Source organism: Lacerta agilis, chromosome 3 (genome assembly GCF_009819535.1).
Source record: "Lacerta agilis isolate rLacAgi1 chromosome 3, rLacAgi1.pri, whole genome shotgun sequence".
In the NCBI taxonomy this organism is placed as follows: domain Eukaryota; kingdom Metazoa; phylum Chordata; class Lepidosauria; order Squamata; family Lacertidae; genus Lacerta; species Lacerta agilis.
This window is the reverse complement of record NC_046314.1, coordinates 53222287-53249401: the sequence shown is the minus strand read 5'-3', so window position 1 is coordinate 53249401 and position 27115 is coordinate 53222287. Positions and strand designations below refer to the sequence as shown.

Sequence of the window (27115 nt, the reverse complement as noted above, 5' to 3'; positions counted from 1 at the left end):
TAAAACACTGATAAAATCAACAGCCTTCAAAAACAAGTAAACATAAAATTATCAAAATATAGATAAAATTAACAGACTTTTAAACAAATATACATAAAGGTCCATGGGGTCACGAAGAGTCGGACACGACTGAACGACTGAACAACAACAACACAACATAAAGATCTATCATATACAAGTACACTAAAAACATGTATACATAGATATCAAATACAGTATACATAAATACCTATTATATACAAATATACACTAACTAAAAGATCTATTCCTTGCAGGTGCAGAACAAACATTGTATTGTGTGTAAAAGATTGGAACGTTATTGGAATCTGCATGCAATATTCTAGTTGTACTTCACTAGCTCTTAGGGAAATTATACAAGTCATTGTGCAAAGGAACAATGGATTTTTAAATGTCAATTAAATGTAATTGCTGAATATCCATGTACCTGTACAACTATATAGTAGCAAGAGCTGATTAGGGAACAACGCATATAGCACTTGGAATTTTTAATGCTACGATATATTTGTACTACAATCAGGTTAACTTTTTGGTTGTTGACTGAATGTCAAGATTTATGAAGAGGCTGGATCATATTCATTCAAACTTAACAGCCAAGTCTCCTATGCAGTAGACATATACCCTTTGTCACTTTCCTGCTTTCCAGTCAAGCCTGCACCATGATTATTCTCAAATGAACAATTCAAGCAAAGATGTTTTCCCAACTCTGAGGGCCTCTCTCAAAAATCATCCCACTGACTTTTTCCTAAACTTCCTGCTAAAAGATTCACTGTTTCCCTTTTCAGCTCAACATCTTCTGATGATGATTTCATTATATATTGCCCTTCCTCACATGGGAGCCCTCATATATAAACTCTTCACCCACTTTCTAAATGTGAGGCACACACACTTACCGGTAAATGTGAAATTTTCCATGATTCCTAGGAATGCCTTGCTTTTTTATTTTCAGCAGAAGTTTAAAATGTGACTTTTATTATCTTCTTGAATCATCTACCTCTCTCTCTCTCTCACACACTCTCTCTCTCTCCCCCTCCCTACAGAACACCTGAGTTGCAGAATGCATGGTCAGCAAAACAGGAAAAGCGACCTGGTGAGAGTATAAAACAGCAGAATCAGCCGTTTGATTCAGTGAGGATCATCAGTCTACAAGTACTAATCTTCACATGTGGTTTTTCTTTTCTTTTCTCCTGAAAGCGATGTGGTACTTTGGATAAAACCCAGAGTACATGTGTCTTTTGTTCCTATGGCAGCTTAATGGCTAGTTTATTGGATTTTCTGTTTTCTATCGGTACTAAAAGCTGTGGATACAAAATCTTCAACCATACTGCTGATGATGACGGTGTAGACTCCAGCAGTGTTCCTGGTCTGTTGTCAACTCAGAGAAGGCTTGAGGAATCCACAATGATGACTCATGAAACTGACCAACAGATCATTTCTCTGGAGTTATGTTCCTGTTCGCATTGCAGTTCCGAATCAGAAACTCTCATTCAGCTTCGTGAACTTTTAAATACGGGTCCACTAAATCCCCAAGCTAAAACGTCGTATAGCTCGTCACTGCATATTCCCAGGATGAGAGCACACTCCTACCTGTTATTTTACTATATAAAGTTGATCTGTGGTTGATATGACCCTAGAATGACATAACATGCAGCTGATGCCTTCAGATGGAGGGGGGGGGGACACATATCAATGAAAGAAATGGAAAAATCCAAAATCTAAGACTTTAGTTGGAGCTGTCAGATCTGTTACTGTTCTACAATCCCCTCAGGTGTACAGCTGTTGCTACACATTTCATTAGCTATGGATCACACATTTCATTACTGATGAATGAGGTTTTATAAGTTGGAAAGCTGATTCGTGTGTTTCGTGATACTGATAGATCTGCAAGAAAAAAAAACTGCTATTTTTTTAACCTCACCTTTGTCCAAAATGAATTCCTCTGAATAAACTAACTAGATTTATCCACACCTCCTGAAGTTTCTGTGGGTATGCCTTTTCATGTGTCTCCTTTTATAAGAAAAAGCTCCTCAGCTCAAGCTTCAGCAACCTGATGCCCTCTGCATGTTTTGGGTGAGAACTCCCATCGCTACAGGTTGGCAAAGGCTGGTAGCCTGAGGACCCAACCAAAGGAATGCCCCCCAAGCCCTGATAATTGAAGGGCTAAGCTTTCTTGGATTCATTTTAAAGTAAATACAACAGATGACAAAAAAGGTTCTGCTTAGAGGCAAGAGCAACATGAAGGAAGTGGCAAGAAACCATATAAGAGCTGGCTACCCTTGGGAAAGCCTTTCAGAGCGAGCTAAGAGAAGCCCTACAAAAGGAATCTACCAAAATCATTGTTCGCTGCAATACTCACCAAGGAGGCAATTATGAATGGGCATAAAGGCCAGGATGACACTTGGCAGGAAGTAAGAGCAGCAAGAAAGGAACGTCACTTGCTTACAGAGAGATAAATAAGAAGCACAGGTCTCTGCAGATTTTGCTCTCAGCAGTGAAAGCAGTATTGCTTGTGCAAGGATGTGAACACCCAATAGACTCCAGGACAGAGTATGTAAGATAATATTGCAGGGGTTTGTGGGGTAGGGGTAGTACCTCTGGTGGGGTGCACGTCATCCTGCTTCTGGGGTAGTTTGTCTGCCTTGGTCTCCACTCATCTCTCATCTGTGGCCCCTAGAAGCTGTCAGCATGCAACAGTGGCCACACCCTGAGAAATGGCTTTGACTGGCCAGCTAAACCAGGGTAGCTGATGGGTCTCAAACCGTGGATAAGTTAGGGACTTCCCCTGCATGCAAAGACCAGCTCCAGTAGATTGAGCGGACCAATAGCTGCAAGGACTGAAGGTCTCCACCTTCCCACTGGTCTCTAAGACCCCTCCCCCAGGTCCTACCCCAACAACCTGAGGCTCCTTTGTCTTGTCTCTCTTGCTCCAAGCACTTTATTCCTCTCTGTGTTCTGGAACACTGGAAGGGAAGGGAGATGGTCACAGCAGGAGACAAATACTCCCTAGCTTCTTCAGTCCTGCCCCCACTCCTCTCCAGCCTCTGCTTCTGCCTCTGCTTCTGGACTGCACTCCGTCTCCGCCTTTTCCTGCTCACTAAACCCTGCTGCCTCTTCAGTTTCTGACACCTCCTCCTCCCAGTCTGCCCCATCTTCTCTCTCTGACCACTCTTGTCCCACCACCAATCCCCTGGCTCTGAGCCTTCTTCCCCTGGGGGTTCCCTTGGAGGTTCCCCAGCTGGTACCTCCCACCACTCCTTTGTATCCAGCCCGTCCATGACATCAAGTGAGTAGGCTCAGGGGCAGGAAGGACTGGGGCGGGGGGGGGGGAGCCAGCAGAGTCTGGGACAAAGAGCAGAGTTAGCAGAGAAGCAACTTCTGTAGGAGAAGTTAGGAGAGGGAGCCAACCAGACCATCACAGAAAGCAGGCGGTCAGTGCTCAGATAAATGAGGCATTGGAGATGACAGCTGAAGCTCTTCAGGATCTGCAAGGGCAATGATCTCCTGCTGACCTGCTAGAAGACAAGAGCTAGGGGCATTCTATCCATTTCAAAATGGAAAAACATTTGTGCTTTCTTTATGAAGTTCCTTAGACCAATATTGTTTTCTAAGAGTTTTTCTCTTGGTTCTGAAGAAGTAAAAGAAGTTAATACCCCCAAGAGGTCAGACAATGCAATAAACGGTAAGAGGTGGCAGAAGTCATGGAAATGCTGTGAATTTGGTGAGATAAGGGAAGACCCATTGAAGTCAGTAGACATGATTAATGTAAGTGCATTCATTTCAGTGGATCTATGTGAATATGACTTAGTTAGATACAACCCATATAATGAATTACAGCAAAACTGCAGGTGCTGAGGAGAAGGAGAACAGAGCAAATACTTCAGGCCACAATATAAATTGGAAGCATCAGAGAAGAATCTAGGAGCAGCAGTTTAAAGCAGTGTCATTAATGGGAAAGGAAAACAAAAAATGCAACATCTAGTCCTAATCTCTACGCCACCCTACATAAAAATTGTGACATGATCACTCGGCAGTCAAAGGGGTGGTTCTGGATAGGGGATGCACATCATTTCAGTGGGGCACAGATGAACAGCCGAATGTGAATGGAGCTGATATGTATTTTGCTAGACATGCAGGACCGAGGCACAGTATATAAATAGATATATGGTACCTTCCAGTTGCTACTGCACACCCGACACACCCTGTGTGCATGCCCATGCTAGGCATCACCCTCTGTTCTTACAGTGGTTTTCAGGGTTGTTGCTTTTTGAAAAATTCATTCTGCTTTTATGAAACTATAAGCTGCCTTGAATGTCCTGTCTGACAGGAAGATGGCACAGAATGCCTTAAAATAAATAACATTACCAGAGCTAGATCAATGCCCAAGTGTGCAACAAAAAGATTTGCACCAGAGTGCTCCTTAAAGGGATCTGCGAGCTCAAGCTCCTCTTAAATAAATGGCATCTGCGGCATCAGCATCCCCAGAGGATGAGGCTTTAATCCCAGAATGAGAATTGCCATCTTTTCACTGAACAGTCAAGAGCCGCCCTTGGAGAAAAGAGGCATATTCTCACCAGCTGCAGGCAGCCTCAGTCAGTGAGGCCATATGACAAGCACAGGCACAATCAAAACTGCTCTTGCTTGATGCAAATTGATTCTGCTTATGCCGATCTGCCATTGACAGAGGATGCAGGTGCTGAGACAGCCTAGAGATCATGTCACAAAAAAGTCATTTTCACACCTCCGTACAGATACACAGACAAAAGGAGCCAGCAATCAAACACTTGAGTGAGTCAATAACAGGTGCAAGGTCACATGGTTGGCGGCAGCAGGGCGGGGGGGGTGTATTCAGAGGAAATGCCAGACAAAGTGCTGAATCTAAGGCAATGTTGGCTGAAACTGTCTTCTTATATAAAGAGGGATTTAAAGCAGTGTTGTTGTTGTTTTTTGGCCCCAAACTATCAAGACTTGAGTAAATTGACATGTTTTATTTGGTGTTTATTAGTCATTTGATATAAATTTAAGGTGACAGAATAAGGACTGTATAAAGTTAATATTTCCCTTCTGCACCGAAGGCACAGAAAATCCATTTATGGTTGCAATTCTGCACACCCTACTTAGTAAAGAATTGGTACTAGTAGTATCTACTAGCAATTGTACAGGGTACTGATCCACTCCCAACTCACTTGAGCCATCCCTTTCAAATATCCAAGGAGAAACAGAAGCTACTTACTGCTGGAGTTTCCTGAAATAATTTATTGGCAAACTAATGCTCGCCAGGTACATATCCTCCAGCTTGTAGGGGCATATCTAGAAGTAGTTTCAGCAATAATGCACTGTAAGCTGCAAATCCAGTATTATCTTTTTACTCCACTTAATGTTGGCAATTCAAAACAATGCAATGTTCTGATTTAACTGAATTCAAAAATAATGCCCCTTGTCTAGGCTTCTTCTAAGAAGCAACAGTGCAATACTTTTCTACTTCTATGATGCATCTAAAACTGAAGTAGTAACAACATATGTAGAATTAGATCATACAGCATTCTATGGCAGCAATCTGCACCTTGTTAAAACCGGTAACAAAATTCTAAAAAGCTCTCAATAGTTTTGGATTGAAAATTTTGGAAAAGTAACCCTCAAAAAGTATCTTTAAAATTCAGTTTAGATTCCAACTTGAGCTATTTTCTTTGGTCTGAAATTCCTCCCTTAGCTTCACTTAAACAAAGTAACCTTTCTTTGTATCCTGAAGTTGTAAGAAAACTTGCTGTGTACTTTTTTCTTTTCTTTTCGGAAACTAGGAATGGTTGCATTTGCTTAATGGAATGAACAATGGGTCAAGAACTGTAAATTCAGCAGTGACTTATCACAATTAATAAATTGAAGAGAAACGCTGGCTATGCCCCAGAAATGCGTACTTCTTTTGAAACCTTCAGAAAGGTCAAGTTGATTGAAATCTACCATATTCCATGGCCTGTGCACAAAAGATGTGATAAGCTAGCATTATTTCTAGCCACGTTTATTTTCACCTTTCCCCCTACATGTGATGTGCTGTCACCTTGATCAACAAGGCTAAGTTATAGGGAGCTGGTACTGCCCTGGGGTGATTCATTCTCTTCCAGCTACATGAGTCTATAATCTTAATGATGTTCATTAGATGGACAAAAACTGAGAGGGAAATTCCATGAATCAATCTGGGCCCCACAAGGAGGAAGGAAGGAAGTTTACTCAGAATTTCTTGCCCTCATTCAAATTCCAGCAGAAATTGATATAAGGGCTAAGGTTTGGGGAAGATTTGTAGAAACTGCTTACTAGAATTTGCAAGTATTCTGTTCATTTTCAGAAGTCACTTATTGACTCCAAGGCATGCTTGCTCTGTCCAGAGCCCTGGAGGTGCTGAAATACACCAATCACGTACCTAACTAAGACAGACTGATATCTAAAGGCTGCTGGATGGTAACTGCATGCCCAGAAGACACAAATGGGCTATGTCCATTAGCCTAGTGATCCTGCAACAACTTTCCTGGCACACTGAACTCCCTGAAGCATTCAGAGCAGCTCGTTCTAACTGCTGACAGCTCAGCACACATTTGAACAGCACAGATTTTGTCTGAAGATCATATCTGCAGCTGCATGCCTGAATTTAAAATGCACAGAATGCTGTCCCAGCAGTAATACATTTACGAGTTTATGGGCTTTAAATCAGTAAACATTCAGAAAGTTGCACACTATTGATTAGACAGGTTTTAATGGTTGTTGTGGAGCTGTTATCGCCTGTTGTTTAAATACATAATTACAGAGATTAGTAGCTGTTCCAATCTACTGTCTAAATGCCTGATAAATAATAAATATTAACAAATGCACACCATATAGCTCTTCTCACATTCAAAAGAAATCACCCTCAATTGTGGAAATAAATACTGAAACTTGTTTGGAAAGAAAGGTTAACCATCAGGGTGTGTGTGTTTGCATCTATGCAATCAAACAGCATCACTTTATTCCAGCAGTAACTCCAACAATGTTATGTTTCACCTCATTACTGTCTATATTGCTAGCCAGCTCCCTACTGATTTGGCTGTGTGGAAAGTCCAGAGTAAGGTACTTTAATGCTGGACTAATTTACTGCTGTTGGAAAGTGCAAGTATGAATTCACCCTGAACTATTCCAGATGCTGAACATTCACTTAATTATGTTTAGTTTCTTCAAGCCCATTCACACAACATCAGCATCATGCACTGTTCATTATCATAGGATTGCTTGGCTTTGGAAATGTCATTCACAAATCAGACCATCACAGGCAAATCTAATCACATTAATATATTTCCCATTAGTTTTTTAAGGGACAAATCTACCGCTTGGAGACACCCAAAGAGTAGTTGTGGAAAGCCCAGTGGTCAATCAATAAACAAAATTTTCAGGTTTTCTCAGTTGTTGTCATTTCAATTTGTTAAGTTTGATGAAAGTCACAAAGTAACTGACATGAAAGAACCTCGGGCTAATGCTACATGCCAACTCACATAGATCTAATGGTGATCATCTTGAACCCTGTTAAGGGCTTGAATAGGTTGGATGAATTGAATGAGCATAGCGGACGTATGTAAGGAAGGAGCATCAAATCTTGGCTTCCTAATGTGTTTTTCTTTAATATTTAGAGATGCACATTTGCCCTACACACTATGTATCTTGGACAAGGAACCTGTGACCTTCCAGGTGTTGACTCCAACTCCCGCCTGCCTCAAGCAATGATCACAGGTGATTGCAGCAGTAGATCACCGATATCTGGAGGATCACAGGTTCCTCATCCTTGCTATATGTGTTTCCTGCAGGAAACCCCATTGCAGCATTAGTGTAGGTGGTGCAAACATGACTGCTAGATATTGTATGAACAAAGAGGCTCTGAGGGAATGTTTGGAGACTGCCAAGCCTGAACGTTGTCTTGGCACCATATCTGAAAGCGATGACCCTATGGATTCTTAATGGTTTTTTAAAATAATTACCATCCTCATTTGGATGTCTGTACTGGAAATAAAGAGGACTGAAATATCTTGCATTTAGACAAGTTTTAAAATTACTCCAATCATGAAGTTTTTATACAGATATGGGTGGGTGTTGACCAAAAGCACCAATATCTAGGCTTAAAAGTGTTTGTCCCCAAATGGACATGGGTGGTTTTTGTAATGCATATGACATGCATATAAAAAGTGTCCTGTGGCAGAACAGAAAGTATAAATATGAACATAATTTATAATAATTATACTTAGTAATTTGTACACAAAGTTCTGTGTGTGTGTGTGTGTGTGTCTACACACAGAATACCTCAACAGGTTTTTGAATGGGTTCTGCAACTCAAAAATAGAGCTAAATACTGGATAGAACAAAGCTCCTTCAGCTTGTTTTTATTCACAGAAATAAATGTAGACATATAGCTCTTTGAAAATAATGTCGTTTTTCAAAGCAGCAGTTGTTAAATGGAGGATGCTGACAGGTTAAGATGCCCTTATATAAACTACATCATATATATTTCACACACAGAAAAACCCTCTTGCAGGAATCATAACATTTGAACGCAGAGTCTAAGAGCTGAAAGCTTAGACTCGGTCCACAAGATATTAATAAATAAATAATACGGTCATTAAATAATTCTTCTGTTACACTTACATAAAGGTTTCCTTCAGTGCTACACTCCTACACAAAGCAATAAAAATTATTGAGGCTTTTTGTCATCATAATGTGAGTGAAAGCAAAAGAAAATCCATCATTTCTATGGAGGAAAAAGAGGGATTTATTGTGTCTTTCGTGGCCATGTTTCCAGGTGAATGGATATTGGAGGGAAACAATAAAATGCTGAGTTGTTGTCCAACAATCTATGTTTAACAGCACCAACAAATAAATATATTCTCAGCGAAATAAGAAGTGGGGTACAGGATTGTAGCCTAAGACTTTTACCTGGAAGCAAGCCCAAATGAATATAAAAGGGCTTACTTATGAGTAGGTATGCATAAGATTGTACTCTAAAACAACAGGCAAGTACTTAAGAATTGTGTCCAGTGCTGAACATGCATAGTTCTCTTTGCACAACAGGACTCTCTCTTTCTCTCCTCTCTCTGTGTGCCCCCAAAACAGGTTCTGGAGGGTCTGCCTACGCCCTGGAGCAGATTTTGAGAGGAAAGGGAATGCAGAGGAGAGGGACGACAGGAGGTTCTGTTGTAGAAGCAGAGGTCTGTTGAGCAAGTTCAACTGTAGTGTTGGATACAACCTTTGGCTATTTTCTCAACAATGAAATCCTATTTCCAGATGTCACCTTATCTATGCATATTTCCTTGATTCTGTTGCTACCACTACATTTCTGCTCAGCTTCTTAAGCACTGAAGTCACAGCTCTACAAAGTCACTTCCCTGCTACAGATTTATATAATATCTGATCCACCAAGGTCCACCTGCAATCTATTCGACTGGCTAATTTGCAACCACCCCCACCATGTAATTGTAGTAGGGTTGCCAACAGGCCAGAAAACAATTAAGTGTACCTGTCATCCTCCCCATTTCCTGGAAAGCAGAACAGGAAAATAGCAATAAAACCCCATTAGTGCATTGTCTGATTGCTGCATAGTTTCTGACAGCAGGCCAAGCCCCTATCTAAAACCCTAGCACAGGTGTCCCCAGACTTACCAGACCTCAGGCCGTTTCCTCTAGCACCAATTGCGTGGCAGGCCGGAGGGCGGGGGAGCGTGCGCCCACATGCTATTTGCGGCACACTTTCAGGTCGACAGAGCACCGGAAATAGCTTGTGTGCATGTGCAAGCATCATTTCTGGCGCACTTTCGGGTCGGTGCAACGCTGGAAATAGTTTGTGCGCGTGCACACAGGCCTCCGCAGACCCTGAATTGTGCCAGAAATGATGCTTGCATGTGTGCACAAGCTATTTCCAGCACTCCGCTGACCCGAAAGTGGGCAGCCGCGCTGCACCGCACCGGTAAGAGCAGGCAGCAGCAGCGGGCGGTGGGGGTCACCGGGGGCCGGATAAATGAGCCCCTCAGGCTGCATCCGGCCCACGGGCCTTAGTCTGGGGACGCCTGCTCTAGCAGAACAAATTGAATGTTGCTGTCCTTCATATTTTTCAAAGAAAATCAAACCAAACTTTGAAACCTATCACTCATTTCCTCCAGTTTCCAGTTTCTCCTTTTAGAAATCAATATGCCTGAACACCTTTCAGGTCAAAGCTACAACAATTCTGACCTGCTTGCTTGCTTGATCTGGAGGAACTAAAAAAAAAATAATTCGTTTCCTTCCCTACAATTGGCTACAAACTTTACTGTCAATTGAGAGAAGTTTCTGTGTGGTGTCCCCAGAGCAGCAAATCCATTTGTGGAAAGTTCATTAGGTGACTCTTTTTCATCAGATGGCTAAGAAAATCCAACCAAAATCTGCTCTAGAACCAACATGAAGCCTAATTTGATCATTCATTTAACAGTCAGGGAAGAACAGGGGGTTATTTGAATGGCAGATTACTTTTTAAAATTGTCTATTTTCAAGTTTTCTATTGTATCTTAAAAACCTACTGGCTGCCCTTTGGAAACAGTATGAGTTAGAAAGGGGGGGGGAAACAAATGGAGCAATTTTCTTCACATAGTTCACAACTATTTGCCTACCGCTTTAAGCATCTAAGATCTGTGTTTATTCTCCTGTACCACAATTTAATGCATGTTTGCATACTAACTGATCAAGGCTCACCATGGTAACTGTCAGCTTAAGTGAGGAACTGCTTGGCATCCAAGTATACCGAGAACTATGCTGATAACTGACAATATTTCCAGCATTAGTCTGACATGATTTTCATTGCAACTCAACATTACCTTAGACCAGAACTGCTAATTAGCCTGGCTTGAATAACAGCTGTTAATGTCATCAGCATGGTTTTTAATGCCATTACAGGAGAACAAGCAATAGTAATTAATTGCTCATGGACAAGAGTGATGATTACTTCCCTTTTCCATTCAATAGACTTGAAAAGAAATGGGAGTTCATGGATGTATGTGTTTGATGATAGGTTGTCACTGGGCAAAGATAAAGATCCAGAAACCCTTTTTTCAAAATTATATACCTTATCATATCAAAACCCAGCAAGTAAAAGCAATGAAGGTTTACCTTAGACAAACATGAATACAAATTGAATAGCTGAGATAAAATACAAATTCTTTCCCATTGCCTATACCATCCTTTTACAAAATCATTTTGGGGAATAGATAGAAGTATATTTACACAAAAAAGGCTCAAAATGTAGAGAAAACTACTGTAAGTGCAAACCCAGACAGCCTTTCCTTGTCCCTCTCAGGCATGAACAATACATTCTCCCATCTGTCAGCATACAAATGAAGAGCTGCAGTATTGTACCACTGTGCCTACGTTGGTTTTTGTTTTTAATCTGTTGCAGCAGATCCCAGAAATGACTTCACCAAATGACAACACTGGAAAGCTTAGCTTCTTAAAAACAAACTTGCTCTGTTTTTCTAATATATTTTCTGTAACTCAAATTTAAAATGCAGCTTTAGCATTTTTCTAGTTTTGCTTTAAGATATTTCCAAAGAGATGGAATAATAATAATTTTAAAAAGAACTTCTGGCATTTGCCTTCTGCCTTTGTGCAACGTTAAATTTACCCTTAAAGAGAGCAAGTTTTCCCCTCAACATGTGTTTCCAAACCAAGATATAAAAAACAATGATTCTGTCCAGAGAGTCCACCCACAATCAATTTAAAACACCTAGAACATTCCCTATTTTCCCTTCCCTCATTTGAAGTGAATTGTTAAAAAGTAGTCCTATCACGTGATTTATTTATACATCCACAGCATGCAATTGTATGCATGTTTGCTCAGAAGAAAATCCCATTGTGTTCAGTTAGGATTGCTCCCTTAGAAGGATGGCAACCTAAGCTGGATATCCTTTTCCCTCCCCCTCCTTTTAAAAGGTAAATGGTAAAGGGATCCCTGACCATTAGGTCCAGTCGTGGATGACTCTGGGGTTGCAGCGCTCATCTCGCTTTATTGGCCAAGGGAGCCGGTGTACAGCTTCCAGGTCATGTGGCCAGCATGACTAAGCTGCTTCTGGCGAACCAGAGCAGAGCACGGAAACGGCGTTTACCTTCCCGCCGGAGTGGTACCTATTTATCTACTTGCACTTTGACATGCTTTCGAACTGCTAGGTTGGCAGGAGCTGGGACCGAGCAACGGGAGCTCACCCCATCGCGGGGATTCAAACCGCCAACCTTCTGATCAGCAAGCCCTAGGCTCTGTGGTTTAACCCACAGCGCCACCCACGTCCCCCCTCATTTTACTTTGCCTCAAATAGTTAAATATCACCTTGACACAGACATGTTAATAATGTGGCACTCTGACTGTCCTTTCCATTATATATATATGTATCTCACACAGACACCTTTTACTACACTGCTACCTTCACAGAAATCCATGCAGTGTGTTGATCTGCTGGTTCATCTCTAGCCTTTGATTCTGCAACATAATGTGAGCAACAAGCCAGTAAGCTCAGCAAAACCAGTCAAAGGAGAAAGAGAGAGCGCACAAAACAGGCCTGACTGCCCCCTTGTCCCAGCCAACCTTGAACTGAAGCGTCATGCTGAATGCCATTCTCTAAGGAGGCTTTCAAATATCAAACTTATCTGGACAACATAATGGCGGGAAAGCAGGGGTCAGGGGTGAGGGGGAAGTATAAATGAATCTCATCAAGATGCACAGAAGTACCTACCTGGGAATCAGTATGATGCTGGACCATTCTCAAATGACCCATCAGTCCCTGGGAATATAACTAAATACTGGCCCTGTGGGAGGTGCCAAGCACTCAGCACTGAGAGAGAGGAGAGGTGGGGATAAGTTATTATGATTGTATGCAGGAAAGGGGAACATGGAAGCAGATCAGGGATAATGGGGAACATCAGGTCCAGGGGCCTAATGTGGCCCTCCAAGCCTCTCTATCTGCCCCTTGGGATTCTCTCCAGTCCACACCCTTCTTCCCATGCCACACCCCTTACTGGCTATGCTTTTGTATCCTCTTTGAGTGCCCAGTTTTGTGCAGCTGGAACGCTTCTTGCTTGCCTGGTTGCAGGATAGGGAGGGGTGCGCAAGTGTGTGAAGAAACAAAGATCACATTCACATTTGTTGCTCTGCCCACTTTTACCCCTGGCCCTGCCCACCGCTGGCATGCAGCCCCTGGAAGGTTGCATGGAAGGGAATGTGGCCTTTGGGATGAAAAAGGTTCCCGAGAACTGGAAGAAAATTCTAGAATCCCCAGTAGCTAGAGTGTTGGAAGTGTGGGACAGGGGGAGAGCAGGGATCGTGATGTAAGTCCCTGTTCTTCACTCAGTTATACTGACAACAGGAAGCGCCATGACACACAGAGCTTCTCCTATGCGTGTGAAATTATGGAAGTGTTAATTAACATCACAATATTTTCAAGCAAGGAAGAGCTGTATGTTCTTAAAAGGATCCCTATTAAGTAATTTTTGCTTTAATTAATTAGCAGACTTCCTTGGAAATGCTCAGCGATGTGTGAAGGCCAATTACATGTAATAACATAAAAAGGGGGAAGGAAACAGGGACAGATTTTTAAACACTAGGCTTGTTAGCCATTGGGTGCATTAGTAATACAGTGGTACCTCGGGTTACAAACTTAATTCGTTCCAGAGATCCGTTCTTAACCCGAAACCATTCTTAACCTGAGGCGCGCTTTCACTAATGGGGCCTCCCGCTGCCGGCGTACTGCCATCGTGCAATTTCCATTCTCATCCTGGGGCAAAGTTCGCAACCCAAGGTAACTACTTCCAGGTTAGCGGAGTTTGTAACCCAAAGCGTTTGTGACCTGAGGTACCACTGTACAGACAAGAAGACCTCCTTCACCAACCCCTAAAAGTCAGGGGAGCTGGGCAAGAGGGGACTTGGGAGCCCAATCCTGTGTAACGACCATGGCAACAATGTAGAACTGCTCAACATCAGATCTATCTGGATTCACTGTGGCCTGCTCAGGCAGCAGTAAGTGCTTAAGACTTTTAGACTATTTGAAAACAAAACATGTTTTTGCTGCGAACAAACAAGCTCCAGTGTGATTTTTATTTCTAACAGTAGAGCCACCACACTTTCAATCCAGGTTACCTACAAAGCATCAATACAATCTGATACACTTTTCTTTCTTTTTTTGCCAAAGCACTGTTTCAGAGTCTTGTGGTAGGCTTTTACATGAAAATGCACTTTATTATAATCCCTATGATGCAGAAGGAGACACAATGAATGAGTTCTCCCATGCTGACTCAACTCCACAAGCTCCATAGCACTGAGCATAGCGTAAACCCAACGCTCAACCTTTTGCATCTATTCACGTTGACTTCTCACCTCGCCCAGCACTGGTATGAGACAGCCTAGAAGAAAATGTGGCCCTCGGTCTTCACCTCTGACCAACATGCCTGTTGTTTTCGAAAGAATAGGGTTCAAATCCCCACATTTGTTTATCACAACACTCAGAATCTGGCTTCCTACGCAAAATTGATCAGACACTGCTTACCATTCTACACCAAGAGCAAAATTTTTCTGAGTTAAGCAATGAAAATGAAGAACCAGGAAACAACAAGCTGTCCTTCAAAGAAGAGCACCAAACTCTACCATTTCAATTGTATGAAATTATTTTTCAACTCTTGAAATGCTTCTGGAATTCAAATGTCATCCATACAAAGTAATCAGGTACAGTTGGACGAAATATTGCCTAATGACATCCAGAGGGAAATCATGCATGTGGGCCCAGAAAGTGAGACAAGACAAAAGGGAACCCTGGAGGACTCACGTCCATGTATTTATCCCTTATCTCTCACACACAACCAAGGCCCATCTGTACCTTGCAGAAAAAAAGGTCACCAAAGAATCACCCAGTATGTATTCCAACCATTTTTTGGAATAACAGTGCAATCCTCATTGTGCACAATCAGAAGTCATCAACAGACCTCAGTTCCAGGTTAGTGGGGTTAGAACTGCAGCTTAAGGAGCTGTTGTAGACTGCTCTTCACCCACCACCATCTGGTCATTGCTTATCAGGGAATGGCAATGTGGTGACCTCCAGATGGACTCCAACTCCCATCAGCCCCAGCCAGTATGGACAACAATCAGAGGTAATGGGAGTTGTCATGCAACATCTGGAGTATAAAATGTTGGCTACCTTTAAGCAGGCTGATTTGGTATACAGGTGCATTTGGCGTTAAACAGCCTGTGCTAGTCTGCTGGAGTCGCCCGTCCAACTTTCTCTTTCCTGTAATCCTGGGGTAACCACCCATCTCTGCGTCTTTTTTCTTTTCCTGTAAAAGCAATTAATTTACTAGAGTGCTAGGTTTTTTTTCTTCCTCAGCTGCCATGTGATCTCGGCAAAGTCTTGTAAGCCAAAGCAAATACAATTCCACTGATTAAATGGTGTAGCTGTTTATCAAGACAGCAAGTACGCAGTGTGTACTTATTGGTTATGCTCCTTTTTCAGTATCTCCCATCTGTAGTTTTCTAACCTGCTCTGTAACTCAGATAGAACAGTTCATAGAATCATAGAGTTGGAAGAGACCACAAGGGCCATCCAGTCCAACCCCCTGCCAAGCAGGAAACACCATCAAAGCATTCCTGACAGATGGCTGTCAAGCCTCTGCTTAAAGACCTCCAAAGAAGGAAACTTTCTGATCCAAAGAAGGAGACTTTCTGATGTGCACGTCATATGGCAAGAAAAGGAAAGGAACCAGTTTATAAATGTTCTTCTTTTCCTGACGGTCACCTGAAGGTTTTCATTCAGATTCAGCAAGTGGCCTCCCAACACAACACTCTAGCCCATTCAGGGCAGTCATCGTGAGTCCTGAATGGCACCTTAAAATGTTTTGGTGGGTGGTGCTGAATTAATATTGCAATGTACAAGAATGCTTTAACATTGATAAATAGGAACATAAACAAAGAGATGATTTGTAGAACAACTGACTGTCCCCAAGCCAAATTCCAATGTATCTCAAGGAAGTATAATACCCCAAAACAAATCCACATGTGAGGTGTCAAGAGAAGGGCACTGGAGGCTGCAATCCTATAGCCACTTATCTGGGAGCAAACCACAGTAAACACAATGGGACTAACTTCTTCTGAGTAAACATGTAATGGATTGCTCTGTAAGTAAGTCTACCTCCTTAGATTAGTTTTTGTTTGAAAAACCTGTGGGACGTCTTTATCCACTCCAAGGGTGCATATTTTCAAGAGAAGTGTAACCACAACTCATGTGGAACGAAAGAGAAAAACAACATACATAAGAGGCAGGTTTAAGTTCCAACTGAACATTTCCTTTGTTTCCATGCTGCTCCTTTTGTTCTTCTGGTTGTTTCCTGAACACTATTTCCTTTCTGATTTTCCCACAATGTCATTTCAAATTATGGGCTCGTGAGTTTGTTTCAATGTGTCTGTGGCATCATCATGTCAGAATACTATGGTGACGTCACATGGCTTACCACCACCAATCAGATTAAACAACTGGGTGGGCAAACAGGGCAAAATACAGTAGCTCCCTTCAGGCATTCTAGTTCACTCATGCAGTGACACAGGAGCAGGAACAGGTCAAGTAGTATCCCCCTCCTAATATCATGTGTTCTGGGAAGACCCTCTCCCAACATCTGTGCAAACAGTGAGAACATCTGTAGATGTTTGTACATCCAGCTGTATGCATGGGGGGGCACCTTCCCAGCAGACATCTATTCTGTACAGCATGTGTGGGTGCCAGCAGACTGGCTTCTCAGCTTGCATCATATTAGAGGCAGGGCTACTGAGTGCAGCCCTGCTCCTACGTTCTTCTATACAGAAGCTAGAAGACCTGAAGAGGGCTAGAGTGGGCACAGAAGCAGGAAAATGGTGCCCAGAAGAACTAATAAGTGTGTCTGAAGTTTCCAGAAATGGAAAGTGACTTTCTGCACTCAGAGATGAGGGTGAGAAATGAGTCATTTTTGCCCCAGCCCCAAAGAAATGTGCATTTCCTCAACCAAACTGGCATTTATCTAACAGTCCTGTGTCAAGTCCAGGGACATGCGAATCCATTTCATTAGCCTGATATATATTGGGTGTAGAATTGACATGGGAGAGTGGCCTTAGATCATAACTCTACAGAAGAACGATGAAAATTCTGGCAGGCCCTGCTAAAATTGACTGCAATATCAGAGCGCATAAAAGCTCATAGAGATGGTTGCTCATTTGCTTTATAGGAGTCATAAAAACATTTCAGAGCTTGAAGTGTAAGGGAATGAAAGCATTTCCTCGAGTAAAAGCAGAACCAACTGCAGTAAGAAGTGAGGCAAAAACCTCAATATTTGGATATTTAAAAATTCAGTTCCCTCTTAGATAAACATTTGCTTTAATGAAGATAGTTTTGCATTTATTAAATACAACATAAAGCACTTATGCACCATGATTCAATGATTTAACATTGCAAGAGAAGCACTTTAACCTATAGATAACTTTAATCAAGTATGCAGTTAATGGCTAAGAAAAGCTTACAGCAACCTCCATTAAGCATTAAGGTATCAGCAAACTCTCAAGATACAGGGCTGAATCACACAACCATTTACTGCATAGTGGCCTCTGAAAACATTGTGCCGTGGTGCCTCTAACCACACTAATGAACTCATTTTCTGTTGCCCTCAGGCCAAGAATCACCCCGCTCCTAAACATGGTAGAAAATTTAGAGAACTGGGTGTGTGGTGACAGCCAGTTTACTGTATAGCCTGAAACTACAAGCAATAAGCTCTCCATGTGGCTTGCAAACTACTGAGGCCACCTCAGAACTCTATCCTGAGGACATGAAGATATGTTTTAGCCAATCTAGACATTACTTTCACCACAGCGGTCAATGTCCCAGTAGCAAATTTCCTACCTCCCAAATAGATGCTGTGAAGCATTTATTCACCACAGGAAACAAGGCCACTGTGCATTACTCAAGGCAATGGTGGCAGCTGGCAGGGCTGTGCAACACACACACACCCAACTCATGTGCTGAGCGATGCTTAGAAACACATGAGGTGAGAATCTTGCATAGGAATGGCATTTCGCATGAAATGTATCTCCATAGTCCGGAGGTGGCCGAAGCAGTGGCTATTGTAAAATTAATTCTGCAATCATTCATACAAGCATGGAGATCCAGTTATGTGTTCTGTCTCTCTCCTCACAACACACCAGAAACCTAATATAGCACATCTATTACATTATAGGTTTTTTCTGAGGGGTGCAGGGGGTTAATTTCAGTTTTCTTACATGTGATACATAGCAACTAGCACAACCAACTTATTCTGTGTTATTAGAAAAGATATCAGTGAAAAAACATGAGTTACAGAAGGAAGAGGCCAAAATGCCATCTACTCCACCCACTGGCAGAGGAATAGGGGTGCAGGGGGAGTGCATCGCCCCTGGCGGCACAATCCCGGTGGGGTGCCATCATGGCTGCCCCACCCCACAATGGGCGCCACACTACCGCAGGCAACACACCACACCCCTGGGATGCGTGCCATGCCCCTGCGGGTGGCACACCACACACCCCAGGATGCGCATCACACCCCTGTGGGCAGCATGCCACGCCCCTGGGATGTGCACCAGCCATGCCCACACCTGCTCTCTGCTCCCCCTGCCGGAGCTTGAAGCTCCACCACTGACTCCACCTCCCTGCATTTAGATGCTCTTCCCCACCCACATGAGGTCAACTGCTTCAATCCAGACTAGTATGTGCCCCAGGCAAAGATGAGACAGATACAACACAGAGGGAAGTCTCCAAATAACTTACTTGAGTGAGGCATACACAGCATAGGAAATGAATTCCACTATTGAAGAGGAACTTGCTTTGGCTGGACAATGCACAACATCCATCAGTAATCTAACTCTGCCTCCTTTGGGAGTTTTTGTTATTTCTCTTCCCTCAATAATAATTTAGAGCTGATTGATTTGAGGCAACCAACAAATATGAAATAAAAAAATCCTTCCAGTAGCACCTTAGAGACCAACTAAGTTTGTTCTTGGTATGAGCTTTCGTGTGCATATCTGAAGAAGTGTGCATGCACACGAAAGCTCATACCAAGAACAAACTTAGTTGGTCTCTAAGGTGCTACTGGAAGGATTTTTTTAATTTTTTAATTTTTTGTTTTGTTTTGACTATGGCAGACCAACACGGCTACCTACCTATAACATCAAATATAAGACTCAGTTTCTCAGCCATAAAATAAACAACCACTTGATTATTCTTCAGTTAGGTCACAAATTACGAGAAATGAATATATATCCTAAAATTTCAATTCCTGGATTATTTGAATTTATATTCTTCTTGTTCTGTTTTTAGCATGGAACCACACCAACTGGGGAGTTTCTTGGGTGAGGAGGAGATATTAGGAGATATACGAGTAATGCTTAAAAACAAGTTTTTTACCTGAAGGCCTTCTATGGCTAATCGAAGCATACTTGGTGTCAGTTTAGAAGCCTGTTTGAAAGTGAAGTTGCTCCAGTCTATAATCAAAACAAATCCATTTACTTGAAGTTCAGGATCCTCAATCATGGCTTCTAAGGAAAGAAGTATGGCACGCAAAATATCCACCAGTGTGTACCTGCCAACAAAGACAAGATCGTATTACACTAGCTAACAGTATTCTTTGCAATCTGCTGTCAAAGTATCCAGTTTGCACATGATAAAGTATGTTGATCACAGTTTCACTATATGTGATTAGATAAATACACAAACCTTTAAGATTGGGGTGACACTGCAACACAGCAGAATTTGTAGGAAAACATGAAACTATGTGGCTGAGTCTCAATGAGTCCAAGTGAAGTGCCAGGTTTGTACACTCCCAACCCCCTTCTTAGTTTATAGTTTCAGTTTTAAAGCGTCTGATCTTAGTGTTACTTGGTTTGCAACAAACTTTGCCTAGTTTAATAATAGCCCAAGCTTTGAAGTTGCCTTGCTATAAACTGGCTAGAATATACTGTATTTTAAAATAGGATTCCCGGTTGGTACATAACACTAAGGCAAGAATTTTTAAATGTGAAACTAAACTTTGCATAAATCCTTCCTCCAGTTTCAGCGGAGGCAGAAAGGGGAGAGTTTGCAAGCCCAGCACTTTGTTCAGGCTCCCTGAGCCTCATCCACATAGGAAGGTGTTTACACCTAGTCAGACCATTGGCCTAGCTTAGTACTAGGTTCAAGGGTCTGGAAACCTAGGGCCCCCCCCCCCGGATGCAATTGGACTTTGCTCCCATCAGCCACAGCCAGCTGGCCAACTATCAGGGATGGTGCAAACAATATCCAGAGAGACACAGGTTTCCCATCCCTTTCTCGTCCATACTGACTGGCAGTGGCTCTCAGGGATTTGGGGAAGGAATCTTTCCCAACCTACCGGTACTTGGAGATGCCAGGGATTGAATCTGGAATTCTTTGCATGCAAAGTGTATGCGCTACCACTGAGCTACGTTCCTTCAGTATGTTTCTCTATGCCTCTCCATGATTTACCTACTGTGGAATTTCCATTAGCTAGCTAGCAAGAAAGAGTAGCAATACTGGCTGCAGTCCTGCTCCCTGTTGAGTTGCTTAAAGCTCATGGAAGTCAATTGGATTCTTGAAGCGTAACTGTTTTCAGGTTTGCAGCCATTAACTTTAAAAAGAACAGGGCATTTAAAGAACCTGCTCATCCAGAAAGACCTATTAAAAGTACTTAAAAATAGCAGTCAATATGCAATCTCCGTGGATACCTTGGTTTTCTTACGTGGCCTTCTCCTTGCCTTACATGGCATTGAGATAAGGAAGCTTCATTTTACAACACCACTGATGAACATAATATCCACTACAGGATACAATTTAAGGCAGCAATTTTCTTATTAAATAAAATAGCTCAATGATAAACCAGGGCCAAAGCTAGGTTTGAAGAGGCATGAGCAAAATGCCTTCTGTTTCTCCCTTCTCGTGTTGCTGGATCCCTCAGGCATGTCTGAAAATGGATGGGTAGTCGCACTCCAAGGGTGGTTAAGAGCTGGCATTTAAATTTCTAGCAATGCTCCGAAGTGCCCAACATAATGTTAGTCCAGAATTTCCTGGGAAGTGTAAATGGCAGCTGACAAACCCAGCAACTGGTGTTAGAATACCAGGTCTTGATTCCAGACATGGCTAAGACATCCGAACCATTAGCCCCATGATACATTGTGGGAATCACAAATTGTAAGCTTTTGTTTTCAAAGCAGCAGCATCAAGCAAATTATGATGAAAGACGTCTGCATTGAAGTCTTCCCACAGCAAGGAACTATTTGCATAAATTCACCCAAGACTTGCAATATCCAACATTTCACCTCATCCTTATCGTTATTTATGTTGACAGCACAGTAAGGCGGATGAATGTAAACTTGAAGCTCCATCACAGGCTCGTGACAGATTACATTAATGTATTCTCTTGAGTGATGAAACACAACACATGCTCCATTCTGAAATAGACCTTAAGGACTTAAATGTTACGTTTGAAGTAGAGCTGAAACGAAGTTTTGCTCAAATTTAAAATTTCAGAGTTTGAATTCTGAAAAATTCCCAAGTGCTCCATTCTGAGGGACACTTAAATTTGCGATCCTGTTAGTCTCTTTGAAGGAAATGTAGTGCTTTTACAACTACCACCACATCAAAAACTATCCATGAGAGGACTGTGTGTGGAGGAGGGAAGACTGGGTCAACGTGCATTCAAATTTCTGCGTATAAACTGAGTTTGGAGAATATGCTTCAGGATCCCCCAGCCTCAGTTTGTTTCAGAGCTAATTCAAACTTGCCAACTTTGGGAGTGCCTATAAAATACTTACCCAACCCATTTCAATGACTTATCAAGTGATTAAAAGTAAGCAGTGTGTATGTTGCCACATATGAAGTTATGTGTAATTTCCCAAAGGCCACTGTAGGGTGTCCGTAAGACAAAATTAGACACAATTTAAGTAAGAGTAACCTCTTCCTTCTCCAGCTTCAAGTTTTCTCAAAGAAACAGTAAAGGATGTCAAGAGCTGAAAAAGTAAATTAGGAACTATTGCCTTTCAGTAACATAGAGGAAAAAATGTATTAGCATGCCAGTAAATTAAATTCTGTTTTACATCCAGCTGCCTTCACTGAAACTTTGTTTTCTTATAGTGTCTCATGGGTCACATTTATGTACTCAGTGGTGTATAACTAATTTCTAAAGATAATCTGAGATTCATGATTAATTTAACTGTGTTTAATGCCCCCTATTTATGCATGCTGTTAGAAAATCACTGTTTATCCCATTTCTAAAATGTTGTATGCCTTAAGAAAAGAGACACAATTACACATCTGTAAAGTGGTTGTAGCACTTGTGTGCTATAAGCAAAATTAACTCTTACTGTTGCCAACTCTCAAAACATATTTAAAAGTACCTGTAAATGCACATACTGAGGCTGCAATCTTATGCACACTTACCTGAGAGTAATCCCCAACATGCACAAAATGGGCTTCCTTCTGAGCAAAGATATATAGGATTGTGCTATTGTTATTTTCACACCGATTCAGCATGGAGTTGTACCAGCATAAATGATAAACTACTGACAGAGTAGAATTTCCTTTTGGAAAGGCTTGATTTACAAATTACGCTTCAGCGGGTTTTAACCAGGGCTGTGCCTATTTCATGGTTATGTGCAATTGCAGGAAAAGCTCAAAATTGACAGCATCCTGATGATGTCATCTTTACCTTTTTAATTAAAAAAGCCCCCACCAATCACCTTATGGTGGTGGCAGTGTTTAACATCAACTCCTGGGTGTAACTGCCCCCCCCCCAAAAAAAAGTGTAAGTGCTTATAAGCAACTGTGGCTTCCTTGTATTTCGGTTTCTGTTGTCATTTTGACAAGATATGTATTGTTCACGCTGCTCTATGTACAATCATTTGTATTACATGTATTAGCTTGATAAATGGAAGGGTTTGAATGAAAATTCAGAACTAGGTTAGTATGATTTATTTTCTACTACACTTTACCTCATGCCTCCTACCGTCTCAGTTCAATTCCTGCATCTGATTAATACGGCTGTTGTCAATGAAAACCTATGCCATAATAAGGCCTATTTTGTTGTTTTACTGTTCCTGTTGAAGATGGAGCCAAACACTAATTCTGTTCCCTTCTCCATCCATTCAGCATATACATGAGAGAATGCACAAATGAGAACAATCACAGCACAGAACACCTAACTCATGGTTGTTTATGCCTAGTAATTCAAAACCCTCCAAAACCTTGGGCAAAGGTCTTTGCCAGACCTGATAGCCAATACCCTTTTAACTGTAGAGGAGGAGTGGGAAACCTGTGACCCTACAGATGTTGTTTGATTCCAGTGTCCATCAACCCAAAACAGTTTGGCCACTTGTCAGCGATGATGGGAGTTCAGTACAGCAACATTTAGAGGGTCATAGATTCCCCATCACTGCCCTAAAGCATACCCATCCCCATCACACCAGAGATTCCAGTGGTGTAAACCAGGCTGGTCCCTTGCCTGTGCTCACACATACCAGACAATGGAAACTGGGACCAGCCTGGGCCAGGAAGTCTGCATGCTCTGGAGACTTGATGGAGCCTTGCAGGATTTTATTAGAATAAAGGCATTTCTTTAGGGATGAATATTCAATTTCCTGCTACAAGATATTTTTAGGACTACTGTGCTTCTGCTTTTGCATTATCACTTCACTACATTTTAAGCAACTGAGGTGCATTGCTTGGAAAGGCATCTGATAAATTTAAGGATAAATAGATTTACTGGCAGGAGTCATGGAGTTTGCCTCTGAGATAAAGTCCTTGCTTTTCCAAGGTACCTGCAGGGTTGGATCAAGTCCATAGGGGCTGAGTAGCATTGTGACAGAGTGCTTAATCAGCATGTGTGCAGCAGTTATCTCAGCTGAGTTCCATCATCTTCCACTGAACCAAACTGGTAGAATTAACAAGTCAGAGTTCAAATTTTCTGCCCCACTATGATTGGCTCCCACATTTCATGGCTATCATCTGAAATTATATATCACAATGGGTAATTTCCACCATGCAGACACCAAGAGGATTGAAATATTGTCTTAGGAAGTACCTCTATCTTCTGGGCAACCCATGTTGATGCAGAAGTTCAGGCTTTACTGCTACAACTTGGGAGATGACCAGAAGGAAACGCTATAAAAATTACCTCCGAACTGGGGCAAATTCTGAGTAATTATGGGTTGAATGGTGTAGGACCAGGACCTGGGAGACTATGGTTGAAATCCCCACTCCTGCAGTGAAGCTCACTGGGTGACAGTGGGCTAGACACTATCTTTCAGACTTATCTAATGCAAAAGGCTGTTGTGAAGATAGAAGAGGGAGAGAAGCCTTCAATAAAATATGTAATAAATAAATATATCCCTCATAGGTAACAGGATGACATTAAAAGTCCTCACTCCAAGAGACTTGAAGAAGCTGTTTTTACTTAATTCACCTGCCCCAATCTGGTGCCCTCCAAATATTGTTGTTGTTGTTGTCGTTCAGTCGTGTCCGACTCTTCGTGACCCCATGGACCAGAGCACGCCAGGCACCCCTATCCTCCACTGCCTCCCGCAGTTTGGCCAAGCTCGTGCCAGTCGCTTCAAGAACACTGTCCAACCATCTCATCCTCTGTCGTCCCCTTCTCCTTGTGCCCCCCATCTTTCCCAACATCAGGGTCTTTTCTAGGGAGTCTTCTCTTCTCATGAGGTGGCCAAAGTACTCCAAATATTACTGGACTACAACTCCCATCAGCACTGGCCAGTAAGGCCAAATAGTAAAGGATGATGGGAACTGTCCAACTACATTTGAAAGGCACTGGGGTTAGAGAAGGCTGTTCTAACAATGTTGTGATGTTGGGCAGCCCACAGCACCTCTATGTGCCCACCCTTTGACCATTTGGGTTAAAATAGCTTAGGAAGAAGAGATATTTCCTTTCCTGTGGAAGAATGACAAATATTTAACCCTAGAGGCACTTTTATATGTCGCAGCCAGGATTAGGATTAGGGATATTAAAATGGTGTAAGAAATATTATCATACCGAAATTTAAAATCCATCTGTCCTATTTGATGGACAGACCCCTCTGTGCAAATTTTTTTGCCCACAATGGCAAAGCCCATCTCAAGTTCTCAAAGTGTGAAGGACAAACACTACATCCTCAGCTGCTTTTGAGAGCTGGGAAACAGCAAACCACATTGGAAAGAGTGGACAACAGTGACATGCAAATGAGCACTACTGAACGTCATCCTCTGTTTGTGTCCCAGCTGACTGCTTATTTCACAGAAGCAGGCAAAACTGCATTGGATAAATATCTGTCAGTGTCAGGACAAACGGCCAGCACTTTTGCTCCTTTACAGGCATCACAGCTCTTGTCACAGAAAGATATTAAAGGTGGTATATCAAGAGCATCCCTCTTCCCCTACTGAGCACGATCTCTAAAATGGCTTAACCAACAGCCCTCCAAGTGAAGAATCCTAGATAAAAGAACAAGTTTTCATTCATCATTCCCCTCTCCTACATTTTATGGCCCAACCTGGCCCAATGCAAATGTGAACCTAAGAATGTTGATTATCCCTGTCTCTGAGCTCTGCATTTGGAAAGAATTTGAGGGACACCTATCAAACCACCCCACTATGACAGGACACCTGGATCAGATCATCAAAATTGCAATTTGCCACATGGAGAACTATGGACAAAACAAGATTCCTTACGCCCGGCATCCTGCTGGTTGGGAAAGGAATATTAACATCATTTCATCACTAGGGCCAAACGGGATTTCAGTTTGCTATGATGAGGTGGCATTTCTAGATCACAGCACGATGGTAAATTTAGGCAAGTGTCTCATCTGACCCCAGCTACCCACAACCCAAACTCTTATGTTTACCTGCTTTGGTCCCAGTTGGCAGCAAACAGAACCAGGATCTTCCTGCCATAATGATCAAGGTTAGCCAGTCCTCCTGGAAAGCCATCCTTGAGTGCCTGCTTGATGCCTGGGTCCGTGGCTTTGAAGCTCTTGAACATATCAAGGTTCTGCTGGCGGTACTCAAAGTACTGGGCCAACAAGCGAAATGCCTCGAAATGCTGGAACTTCCTGGCCCGAAGGAAGCGGAGAATGAAGGCGTCATCCGTGCGGAGAAAGCCAATGTCTGGCCGGGTGATCACCATGTCCCGCACCTCCTGGATGTCCTGGTGCAGGGTGTCTGGGTTTTCATTCAGTTCCAGCCGGGCTTTCTCCAGCGTCTTTGGGGACAGGCCTGCCTGCAAATGAGTCATTGTGCCACTCCGTCCAATACTCCTCGTAAGTAAAAAGGGAGACAGCCCCTAATGCCACAAAGTCTGTTCTTCTTCTTTCCAAAAAAAAAGAGAGAGGGGAGTTCCTTATTTCCCTTTCCAGAACCGACAAGTTGGTGCTCCTTTGCCTCACAGCATGAATCTCTCCGAAGCAAATACCCTGATACTGTCCAGTGTGCACAACCTGCTCAGCTCTTGTTTCCCCTTTCCATCTCACGGTGGCCCATTCACAGTGACTCCACGCAGCTGCTACTTTTCTTCCTCGCCCTCAAATTCGCACCCTTCCCACACCCACTAACAGCTCGGAGCTGCAGTATAACTATACCTTGCATATAACTGAACCCCCAATTGCTATCCTTCCACTGCAATTGCTTGTTGATTGACAGAAATAATGGCTTTGGCACGGCTCAAGTAGATGGAGCTGGTATTCTTTATAGCCCGGCTCCGGCAATGGTGCTCCCTGCCTCCCTCCCACACAATATTGTCCTTTGGGTTAACTAGTCATGTTGGCTGGATCACCAGATTCCCTGATCAGCAGGTACTGTTAAAGCAACATGATGGCAAAGAGGAAGGCCAAACAGCCGCTGTACAGTGACTTTCCCCAAGCTGGGGGCGGTCAGTACTGGGTATCTCTCCCACCCCCACCCCCCACCCCACCGCTGTCTTCAGATATTCCTACCTCACTCCTCTGTGCAAACCAGTGTTCTCACCCTTGGTACTGGTGCAATGGAGATAGCAAGAAGAGCTGTATCAATAAATCA

The 27115-nt window shown here is 42.5% G+C and overlaps 1 protein-coding gene across 1 annotated transcript in view; it reads right to left on the bottom strand.

The window, feature by feature from the left end:
- Positions 1–26568, bottom strand: part of CLVS2 (clavesin 2) — a 37800-nt gene extending 11232 nt beyond the window's left edge. Inside the window, exons 1-2 of the mRNA XM_033143719.1 lie at positions 25948–26568; positions 19475–19649 (exon numbers count right to left, since the gene is read on the bottom strand). Coding sequence (XP_032999610.1) covers positions 19475–19649; positions 25948–26336 — 564 coding nt within the window. The 5' untranslated portion in view covers positions 26337–26568. The remainder of the gene's footprint in view (positions 1–19474; positions 19650–25947) is intronic.
- Between the last annotated feature and the right edge of the window lie 547 nt (positions 26569–27115).